At 39.0% G+C, this 12449-nt stretch overlaps 1 protein-coding gene across 1 annotated transcript in view; it reads left to right on the forward strand.

Annotated features, from left to right (window-relative positions):
- Nucleotides 1–2122: 2122 nt before the first annotated feature.
- The window catches only part of LOC124170967 (extensin-like), a 51301-nt gene continuing 40974 nt past the window's right edge, over nt 2123–12449 (forward strand). Inside the window, exon 1 of the mRNA XM_046550054.1 lies at nt 2123–2256. Coding sequence (XP_046406010.1) covers nt 2233–2256 — 24 coding nt within the window. The 5' untranslated portion in view covers nt 2123–2232. The remainder of the gene's footprint in view (nt 2257–12449) is intronic.

Consider the following 12449-nt stretch of genomic DNA (forward strand, 5'->3'; position numbering starts at 1 on the left):
CGAGAATCAATTCAGAAAAAAATATCAAAATTATAACAAATTATACCAATCAACGAGCTACTCGTGTCGTTGGAAGTGATATTGTTGCGAGAATGCGGAAAATAAAATACAAGGCTGCATCGAACGAGAGAAACCCATAGAATAATCAAAAAAATAATTTATAATAAAATGAAATCCACTTAAAAGCGGGTGAATCATTTCAGCCTTTCGTGTCATATGCGTAGGGATGCTAATATCTATCACTAATGACATGACTCAAGAGGAGGAATAGAGCGACGCAACATTGCCACTATGAGGGTTACAAAAGATAACGAAGAATTAATTCTGGTCCAACCTTAACAGTATTTCGTATTTATGCCAACCGTTGCAGACAGATAAAAGGCACACTGATTTGGAGGTTAGCAATGCATCGCAAAACCTATTCACGTCATAGTAACTATTTAACAAAAACTTTTATGAGGACTCATCACTCACCAGCCACCCGCCACATCCCGCCACTAGTTGCCTTTTCCCCTATCCATGCCGTATTGCTTGTTGAAAGCTTAAAGAGTTTCAGGACATATGCAGAATATGTGGAAATTACGGACTCATCACTCACCCGCCACCCGCCACATTCCGCCACAGCCCTTTTCCCCTATTCATGCCGTATTGCTTGTTTAAAGCTTAAAAAGTTTCAGGGCATATGCAGAATATGTGGAAATTACGTGCACCTCAAGCAAAAAAAAATTGCATACCAAAAAGAAAGCCAAGATAAAATTTGAGTTAAAGGCAATTGCTGACAAGCTCTACTCCACATGCCCTGAAAATTTCAAGAATATATCTTAATTTTTAAACAAAAAAACGTCGCGAAAAACATCGGTCGTGCGGCATTGATGCGTCCTTTTTAATGTGCGAAATATATAGACAGATGTAGGTTCTTTTACTCGGCTAGGAGATAAGGCACGGGAATAGGCGGGCTCAGATAAGCGGCATTCCTGCGATACATCTCCTGGAAAAACCTGATGACAAAGGAAACCTTGGGCGCAGGGGAGGGGGGGTCATCGGACGCGGAACTTAAGAGCCACCTCTCATGCGACTGGATACACTTGATCAGGACAGCGTGCCCCACGAGTGGATGCCACGTGGCGGGCAAATCCAGTTGATTACCGTTGCTCCGAGGCAATTCCTCATTAGCACCATAACTGTTTGGAGGAAATCGCGAAATTCAACATGACTCCGCGAGAATTAGCCGTTAGGCTCATTCGCCAGTCTAATTATTGCGCAAATCACCAGCAATACACAAATCAAGCATGAAAAATAAATTAAATCACTACGTTTAAGTATAACATTACAATATGGTACCCAAAAATATTTTAAATGCTGAAAATACAATGGTTGCAAAAATGCTTAACATCAAATAAAAGGATGGAAAAACGGGAATAGCTCGGAACAAATCAAAAGCATAAAAAATAAGATAAAACAGCCAGGTACTCATGCTATTGGAAGTGTAATTGTTGCAGGAACGCTAATCAACTAATCAACCACACGAATTAACGAATTAACCATTATGCTCATGCGTCTTTCGAAATATTGAGCAATTCACCAACAATATACCAATAGTACTTAAATAATAACAATAAAACTTGGTGAATAAATAAAATTACGATTTCAAAGTACAATACTAAAATAAAATGCCTGGAAATATTAGAAAATTTCAGCACTAATCAGTAAGAATGAAATCCATCTGGAGTGACTCGCGGGTGATGATCCTAGATAATGGTTTTCTGCTCCGTGAGTTCTCGTTTGTCGGATCGCCGCAAAAACCTGCGACGTCATTCAAAAATCACCCCCCAGCGATCCAGGGCGCAATTCATTGTTGTCATCACCGACTCTCGCGAATACTAATTTGCACGCGAAAAAAAAACCACCCCCTCGTGAGAGTTGCGGGTGGTCAGTCAACCCTGGTCGCAGGGACGCCCGTACCGTCCAACGGCACCTCGTAGGGCGGCGACCACGCCGACGCCGCGTGTGCCGAGGGGCGGGGAGGGGCCGAACTTGATCTTGGGCGATCCGTCCTCTGCCAAGGTCGGCCCCCGGGGGCGGCGGCGGCGGCGGCGCTGGGGCGGAGGCCGGCCTTGCAGCCGACCGCCAGTCACTTTGTGGAGCGGCCAACGCGCGGATCGGCCGGCCCCGCGACCGGGCCAGCTCGTGATGCAGCGATCACCAGGCCTACGCTGCTGACGAGAAGACGCGATGGAGCGCGGTTTACTGCCGCTGGTAAGTGCTGCCACCCCCCAAGCCCTACCCCACCGATGTTTCATTAGGGGACCATCCAGTTCGCAACTGCATGTGCCGTCAAACCGCCACCCGCGGGTATACACCGAGTTCGCCTAAGTCGACACCTGCGTCGCTGATAGGAAGAGCGATCCGAATTTGACGGGGAACTACGCTGTAATTAAGGCTGTTGACCAAAATGTATATTTGTGATGGCGTGATCTATCAACCTAACTTGGACCTAATATGAGGTTCACGCATTGGATTTTGCTCTCTGTACCTGAGGATGACGCCTCTGCGTCGAAATTAGTAGTACCTAAAAATAAATTGGTGGAGTACAACAAAGTTTTTCGTTTCATTAAGTCGACACTCGCGCCGCTTATAATCAGACTGATCCTAATTCCACAGGGAACTAAGCTGTAATTAAGGCTGTTAGCTGAAATTAATATTCGTGATGGCGTGATCCATCATCATTACATGGATCATATAAAATCATGCCTTAGATTTGATTATTTGTACCTGAGGATGACGCCTCTGCGTTGAAATTAGACGTGCCTAATGATAAATTAGTGGAATAAATCAAAGTTTTTCATTTCATTAACGAAAACATGAACTTTCACAAAGTTAAGCCTGATACGATAGAGAGTGAACTATCGATTCCATTACTTTCCATTGTTAATCCCCGCGAGTGCAAATACTTCATTGCCAATAAATATGTGTTTCTAACCTCAACGTCGCGCCGCGGATCATTTTGAAAATCGATCAGAGTGTGTCCAAAGTCGCAAGATAAATCAAGCTTTAACGGAACGGACAGGGGCCTCCGCAATGTTGTCCCTTGTCCTGCCCCCTTGCGGCCGCCCGAGGGAAGCATTCCTCCGCCCAGACCGGACCTCCCTGCCTCCGCAGCTGGGAAAGGTTGGTTTTGCACGGAGACGTCCCTTTGAACTTGCACTTTCGTGCGTCGTGAAGTCGATATTGAGCGAGGAATCCTTATCACCATTCAATGTGGGCACGTAATGTAATATTAGCCTTCAGTGTGCGATGGTAGTTCAATACACGCAGTTGACATTAAGGGTGGAGGCTGATGCTCGGTGTATATCCAAGGTAAATATAGCGTGAAAAAAATTCGCCCTGCTTTACTCGTAAAATGCATTTAAGAAGTCAACATGTTTTAATATCCTGCAGCGTCATCGGTACACATATTTGAACGAAATGCAGTGGAATATGTTGATCTTGAAAATAAATTTTATGAGTGGCGTATTGCAAAATAATTTCATTCCATATTTTTATATATAAGCTATTGTCATGCTAGTGTGTGTCTGTGCTTCGTTATCTATAAATACTTCATAGTGAAAAATAATACTATATTTTTGGAAACTGGCAAATTATATTAACTATAAATTTATATATTGAACTAAAAAACAGCCTCTTTACTAAAGCCTTTGATTTCGGCTTTATTTAAGGCTCTTCCTGATGAAACAATACTGTTGTTATTCTAGAGATTTGGGTACGGGGAAGTTTTTTATCGTGGTGAGACGCTAAGGATAACTTACGCGTACACTTAAATGGTAAATACCCTCTTATTTTGCTAAAGTCTAATTTTTCTCTCGTAATTCCAGAAATATGGATAATTTAGGCACCGTTGAGACCAATGAAATACGCCTACGGTAGTTTTGAGAAAATATTGAGATTTTGCGTTCATATGTGATGCAAGTTCCTGCATCATCATTTATCTCCTTTTCTTTTGATAATAATAAAATATAAAATTTTAAATTGAAAATTTTGCAGGAATAAGAAATTTAATTGTAAAGAACTTGACAAAAATATTTCAAGCGAAATGTTCGGGAGTAGAATCCTCTCATCAACTACTTTTTCAAATCAAATGAGTGCGCATTTACACCAATTAATTTGTCGAAACAATAGAATTCTCTTCTTCTGAGAAAGATTTGTACAGCATAATATACAAGGTGAAATAAAATAGAGCATTCTATTATTTTTTTAATGAGGAAAATTGCAACAAATACGTATCGTGAAATGCTTATCCACGAAAATAATTTGATTAAAAAACTAATGCAAGGGAGTATCACGCCTCTAATTCATTCACAAGAAAGATAAACATGAAGCAATGCAGCACACCTTGAATTAATTGAGCTGCATAAGAGAGAGGGAAGAATACCCACGGGAATGCCTAAGGCCATATCCACTCTCTGGATTCATGAAATGCTTATTCCTTCCCTGTCAATGTCAAACCGATTTCTCTTTAAATGTCAATTACCACTCCTTGGAATGAACTTTTAGACTTATTTGCGTTCTATGCACAAGTTTTAACTTTTCATTTTCGTTCCAAATTCAGTACACTTTACGTTTGAAGACAATAAAACCTCTTCAATTCAACTTCGCACCTTTCGTTGCTAATCGTTACGTATGCCACGAATGGAGCAGTATCGGTTGAGTCTATGAGTACGGCAGCAATATTGGTCTGAGAATGATAACGATTTATTTTATATTTCCTAAATATTTTACTCTTTGGAAAAGGAAACATTTTCTCCATCGCATTAAAAGTTTTAAGTAATCTGTTTTCTAGACAGGAATTTCTAAATTTTGACACGCCTATGAATCTTTAACTTCGTCCATATAATACTAACCCCAATTGATCAATCATGACCTATGAAGTACCCGCGCCCTCAAAAAGATATTCCTAAAGATCAGTATTTGATTTCGCTACTGCGCACATTTTTTCGGGATTTATATTTTTCGGTCGTGAATTTTTATGTAAAGCAAGGTGATGGGAATTTGGAACAACCTAACCAGCCATTTTTTAAGACATGACAGCTTAATGAAAAAAAACAGGATGGACTTGTATATAGCAAGGACGGAAAAGGAAGACCTCGAGCAAAATATATGGAGCTGTTAAAGGAGGATGTGAAAGAGAAGAAATGAGCAGGTGTGAAAAGATTGGTTGATAGGAGAATAAAATGGAAAGCTTCTTCTAACAATTCTCCGAATTGTTAATTAGTGATGATGATGACATGGAGAAATAACCCCCAATTAGGCGTAAACAATTGATGAATTTGTTCTTTTTGTTACGGTATTGGTATCAAATTAGTGTTTTTTTCTTAAAGTATGTTTGTTTTCTTCTTTCTTTGTTCTAAAGTTGTAATTGTTAAAGTTCTTTGCTTTCTTTCTTAAAGTGTAGGTAAATCTTTTGTCTGCCATCGTTTCGTTCGTTCTTGCTATCACATCTACATAATACCCCGCGAGCCGCCTAAAAGGCGTTTGGCAGGGGGTGTTAGGTCACCAGCCGTTTACAACTGAAAAAAAATGAAGGGCTCTAACGAGGTTGGGACTAGCGTTTATTAAAGTCCTTTATGGTTCGGGGGAAAACGAATTCCCACATCTATCCGTTCGGCAAAACATCTCTCGTAATTTATCGCTTCTATCGGACCTGAGGTGAGTGACATCCTTAGGCCAAGAATGAGTAGGCGGAAAAGAAGTGGATAGCAGCCACAGGTCAGAAGATGCTCTCGTCACCTGGAACACCAGAGTCAGGGACGTGTCGCGAAACCAGATTCCATTTCCCACGACCACTTTTACTTTCCGAGAGCTAGCCAGACCACTTTCTGCGACGCGTAGTAGGTATATGCCCTCCACGCAACCCTTCACTTCCATTTATTTTCCAACCATTGCCGGTTCGCGTAATTTCGACGGTTTTGCGCAATTCACCTCGGGGTGTGACCACTGTTCACTCACTTAATTTAGCTTGAATCTGAAGGTTAAGCATTGCGGAAAATTTTAACATTGTTTATGCGACAGTTTACGAGAATAATCATTATGCATTAAATAATAGAATGATCTATGCCATATCACCTTGTAAATTCTGCTCGACACAATCTTTCCCCGACGAAGCAAATTCTGTGTTCAACAAATTCCTTAGTATGAATGCGCACACATTTGATTTACAAAAGTAGTTAATGACAGGATTTTTCTCGAAATAATTAAAGCTATTTGATGAAGAAAATAAAAAGACAAGTCTATAATTAATTTAGGACCAGATTATAAAAGCTGTTAATTTAGGTTTTTTTAATCTAGGCGTTAGAATATTATCATTTCTCTCCAAATTAATATTCACTCCATTCTGTTTCTAGGGGAATCATTCACATTTATGGATTCTTGCAATAGGTTGAAAAACTTGGTTCCGAGGCTTGTTCTAGAACGTTGTCCTAAATACCTTGACCGAATGGAAAGGAAGTAGATCTAGCTCAGTGATTTCAATGCCTGTATTTTCCTCATGTGGCATGGGCGTTACGACTGTGATTCGCTGCTGAGCGCTGAAATGTCTCTCATCAACGTCCTCATTGCCGGAATGAATAATGAATGATTCACTTTGCATCCATAATTTCACCGTACTAAGACCTAAGGACGGCTAATAGGGTGGAAAGTGAATGTTAATATAAACATATTCGTATAACCATAGCATAAAATACGTCAAACTAAATCCATTACATATGATTTCAAATTAATTTTCAGTTCCATTCCTATTTGCCATATGATTTAAGTAGCAATGCGTTTATAGCGTTGCAGACCAAAAGGTCCATTCGACTGATATATCTTTTGCTTTTGCATTAATTCTCGATTGTCATAAATAATGTAAATTGAGCCATCTGAGAGGCATATTTTGAGACGCTCAACATGTAACATCAACAGATTCAGTGTTAATATAAGGAAAGGTATATATCGCTCAAACTTTTGAGGTATTTCCCATTCAAAGCGCTCATAAACTGCAGCTACCCTACTCCTGATAAGGATTTTGTGTGATATCACATGCGGATGTTATTGAAATTTAGGGGTAAGTGCTTCATGGCTTTCCTTATAACGATGTTTGATCAATGCAAACATCTATTTTCGATAAAATAATGTCAATGTCGATTAAATTTGTCTAGCCATTACCCTTACCGATTAATGCAGCATCACAGCTTTACATATTATTACCGATGAATGAATACAAGCACATAACGTACGTTAACATAAAGTCATTAATTAAGTGGCGAGCTATATCCTGAATAAAACCTTACCCGTAACTGGTATATCTTCGTTTTCAATGATAACGTGAATGATAGAGCAAAGAATGGATAGATACGATTCTAAGGTGTTTAAGGAAGACTGGAAAGTCTTAGGATGGTGTATTACAAGGCTTGTCATTTAGGATAAAATGAATGTTTTCACTCCCATCAGAGGAGAAAGGGATACAAAAATGGGAAATAAATTTATAACCCAACCTTATAATGAGAATAGGGAATAAATACACCGCAGTATAAAAAGTATTTTCTAAAGACTTATTTGCTAATAGAGCCAATAGGCTACTGGCCGTCTAAAGGAAGGAAAGAAAGCCATCATCAGTGGGCATGACATTATGTCCTTCCAGAAGCTTCCTTGGAAAAATCCCATATAAATTGGCCCTCCAAGCTATTGATCACTTCTAAGTACTGAATGAGCAATTTTCCTCATCCATGTCATGTTTTCCGAAATTTATTATTTATCTTGTTCCGTTTCCTCTGATGAAGGGGACCAAGCAATAAAATTACCATCGCTCTCGGCCAAACACAAACAGTTTCATCCCTATAATTCTGTAAAATTATGTGGCAAAATATATTTAGCCTCAACTTTTCGATGGAACTGAATATGATAAATACTAATAATAGAGTTTCAACATAATAATTATTATGGCTAAAAATGTGAAATTAAACGCCATTTACAAAGATTTTAATGAAGGAAAACACGAATTTAGTGGTAATAATGGCTGGATAGGTAAATTGTGTACCCAACCCAATGCAATAGGCTTTGTCAAATAATTTAATATTTATCGAACATAACTATGTAAAGTAATCCAATTTCGAACAATATATTTATGAGAAAATAATGACTCCCTCTTAGCTCTTACAGAATGATTTTAATTAGTCTTTCAATGGAAACTAAGCTAGAATGAAACGGACACCAATGTCATCATCATTAGTCAACTATCCCAAGATTGGTTTGACGCAGCTCTCCATTTCTCTCTCCTATCCGCTAGCCTTTTCATAGCAACGTATTTCTTCTCTTTTACATCCTTTATAGCCTGTCTTATCTAACTATTCCGGGGCCATCCCTTGCACTTCTTCCCTTCCACTTGTCCTTCTACGATTATCTACAGAGACCAACGCTTGGTCGAGTAATCAAATAGGTAGCTGATTCAACGGTTGGCTGTTAGAGCGACAAGATTTCTAACTATTATAATGAATAAATCTAAGATTAATTTCGCTTAGGTAGAAAAGCATAAAATACGCATCCCATATCTTTATTTAAAATAAAAAATAGTGCTCATAGATAAGGAAGTTATATTTTCTTAATTCTCTCAGATCACAAATGAGGAGATATTTATGCCAGAAATATAAGTGTAGAACGAAAACAGAATTTCTTATCATACTGCCACCCGTAAAGAGAAGTAGGAAAGGACATATTGGTTGCTACAAAAAATTAGCCGAAATCATAGAAAAATCTCGGAATCCTCCCTTGTTTGCGAATTTTAAATCCGGAATCGTATTGCTGACACGGTGAGATGCTTTCCACCTCTCCAGTGGTGCTAACCGCGCTTCGTAGGCACAAAGGGAAAATAGAACGATTGAACTGTTAGGAACCAATGCTGCCTTTCCAGTGTAAGTGAAGAAGAAATTCAAAACGGTCTGCCATTGAGTGCGTGTATTGCACAATTAATATCGAATAACTTTAAAATATGAGGCGTAATAACTACGGAAAGTGTCCTAATGACGGAACACATTATAATATACACAAATCTATCACCCATATTTTAATATTTTTCTATGCATATTTGATTTCGTTTTATTTTTGCTTTTTAACTTTTAACCTGCATCCTTATATTTGTAAGAATAACCTCAGTCAATCTTAGCCGACATACTTCTGTTTTTAGAATAAAAGCCACTAACACGGGAAACTAACCAAACGATAAAACGGTGGACTCGATAATTATGAATGGTGACCTTGCAAGGAACACCGTAATGGCAAGTCCCGGGGACGGATTAATGATGGGATGTCATGTTGACGTGACAGCGAGAATGCTAGCCACTAATTTCTAGCGTTCACTTCCGGCAAACGGAATCCCTTGCGTTGGGCGCTTAGTCACCTCACATCGAATAAAATTTTCCACCAGTCGGATGAGATGATAACAAGATATATCATTCCTGCTTGAAGAATCTGTTTTGTTACGCATATCTCATTTGAAACTTTTGCAATAGCCATAAAATTTTCAGGGTATTTTATGAAGACTCTTTGCAGCTTATTATTTTTTCTCAAATTACAAAATTATATCTCAGATTTCTTCAGGAGCAAGAAATTGTTGACCAAGGTCTATTCTAATTGACCTGAAAATTTAAAGTTGGTAGCGTAAGTTTTAAATGATGTATCATATGTTAGAACGTAGGTTTCCGCGGCGATGGTTTGATCTCTGCATTTCTTCAGGGTTATCTTCTGCGTCAGCTTGTGTTTTATTTAACCTGTGCTAAATGCCCGCAGTGTTGAATTAAGTAATTCGTGCATCCATTCAGTGATAGTGAAAGTCTTGAAGTGATATTTGTTCTTGAGTGTGTTTATTAATAATTTATTGTGTGTCTTAAGTTTTTAAGCGATTACCTGAACACGCTGGCAGGATAGCCAGCGAAACCGTTGTCTACAACAAGCTGACGCGGAAGATAATCCCGATGTATCATATGATTAAATATGACGTATTATATGATTAAAAATGTGGTGAAAAAAGTATATAGATAGTGAAAGTGGATATAGCTAGTAAATGACAATTTCGTTGGGGCTCAAAAGAAATTGGAGGCCCTAAGATATAGCAGGGGTAACTAATACGCAAATCCCGCACCTGTAGTATGCAGATGAAGATGAAGTTTAAGCCGAGGAAAGGAAGTAAGAAGACTGGGTATGCGCTAGGTAGTATTCTTCCGTTGGGATTGCTCTTGAACGACAGAGATGCGTCCGGTGGTCTTATCCTTGCGTGTTGTTCACGAAAACGTTCGTTTAGGGATTAAATCCGCATATGGCGAGGCTTTTTCCTCTTTCCGTCTGCCCTGGGCGAGCATGCTTTGTTTCGGTCGCAAATGGGATCACTAATTTTCTTTTAAGAAAGAGTTTGACACGTAAAGGGACACGCATTTTCCCGTTTTTTTCATCCTTGGACCACTTTGCGAGCTGTTGACGACGAAAAATCAACTGAGTTGGGTAGAATACCAAAAAAAGTAACTGGGCTTGGTTACATTGACTTGTCAAAATTTTTAGTCGGTTACAATTAACAGTTGTAACTTCAAAAAGTAACTTCTTACAGTTACAAGTACAGTTGCCGACACAAATACAGTCATTAGTACAGTTACAGTTACAAGCACAGTTGCCGACACAAATACAGTCATAATCACAGTTACAGTTACAAGTACAGTTACAGTAGCAAGTGCAGTTGTCGTTACTTTTCGTTAAACCTTTCGAAAACTACCTACAAGATTCATGCTGGAGGATCTATTGAATTTTTCTTTAAATAAAAGCCGAACACATAGATTTTGGTTGATGCTTGAGGCAGAGTAACGCGCATAGGAATATGACAATTAACACACACACACATTAACAAGTTCTTGGAATACGCCAGTCGGTGCATGGGAAATGGGAAAGTAACGTTTGCTTTTAGAAAACAATGAGGAGGTTACACGTAATAGTGACTTTGTTCAGATGCAACGATTACAAGTAAATAATACCTGGAATATAATCGTTACCAGTAAGTGAGCTACTTTTTCTCATATACTTCCCATCTCCGAAAATAGGCTACCTAAACCCTTACGCAAATAAGTTGATGATGTCACGAGCTCATAGCAAGGGCGTCGCAGCTTCCCAGCTGCTCCTCGGGCTTGTGCATGGGCCTCAAATACGTCGTTTATATTCTTGTGAGCGATTACTTCCCTCTATGAGTGGTTCTCGCTGAACGAGTGAACTAACTAGAACTCTAATGACGTCACCAACTCACGAAAAGTGGGCGGCATCATTCGCGATTATTAATTTTAGATTCAAGAGAGGATGGACAAATGAAGAAGATGACGCAAGGACATCGAGGTTTAATTAAATCAGTGGCAAGAGTGAAATCGCTAGCGTTTCCATTAAACAATGGAAAATGTGATGACATCTGTCCTCATTGTCCTGTCACCTTGTTATCATCTTTGTCTTCATGTCATCCTGTCAACGCGTCTTATTCACAAACAGGTCTGAAAGCAGATTTTTCTGGTAAAATAAAAAAATATTGTTTACAACAATGAGCGGAATTGAGGGCGATATTTTCACTTAGTATTTCATTCCTTAAGAATGTGATTATTGACAAGAAAAAGGCATTTAAATCCCATCGTTTGTATTTATTTTTTAAGACTGTCCTTTTATCGTAGATAGCTTTAACGATTCTCAATAAAAATGTAAAATGCGGATATAGCGTTTCCATTTCAGAATCAATGCAAATCCTCCGCAATTGGCATATTACTTCACAGTTGACAATTAGACGAATTATCGATTTCCCACTTCCATAGGTATGATTTGAAACATTGGAACAAGTATATGACGTAGGTATCACATAACTTCTCGAGACTGATGGTGACAAACACATGGAGGAATTCTACACTCAAGCATGCAGAACAATAGCCATTGTTAAGAAGACCAATTTTTGTACTGCATGTACAGCAACGATAGAATGGACGGCTATAAGATGTGAATAAACACGCGAGTGTACTAAGTCACATGAATGATGTTATTTAACAGCGAATCTAGACGGAGTTCCATTAGTTACGGAAATGATTACCCGTGTAAGAAAGATTTTAACAGAAATAGTGTAACTAGTGAGAGCCGTCGACAGCTGCATACCCTTGTCGCGTTCTGTGATTGTATTCATCATTTTGATATCGCTGCAATATCTTACGTTATCATCCTTCATGTCCCGCGCAAGCCTAACATGCTTACCCATATCACGAACCTGTCATTGCGAGCTTCCCCTTACACCTGACTTACCCTTATTTGGCTCTTTTCACTACGATCCACTCGAAGGCCACAGGATGCCTGGGAAAATGAATTCCTAGAGATACTAATAATGAAAGACACTTTTTACCTCCACAAGTTTATAAAAA

This window comes from Ischnura elegans, chromosome X, assembly GCF_921293095.1.
Source record: "Ischnura elegans chromosome X, ioIscEleg1.1, whole genome shotgun sequence".
Taxonomy (NCBI): domain Eukaryota; kingdom Metazoa; phylum Arthropoda; class Insecta; order Odonata; family Coenagrionidae; genus Ischnura; species Ischnura elegans.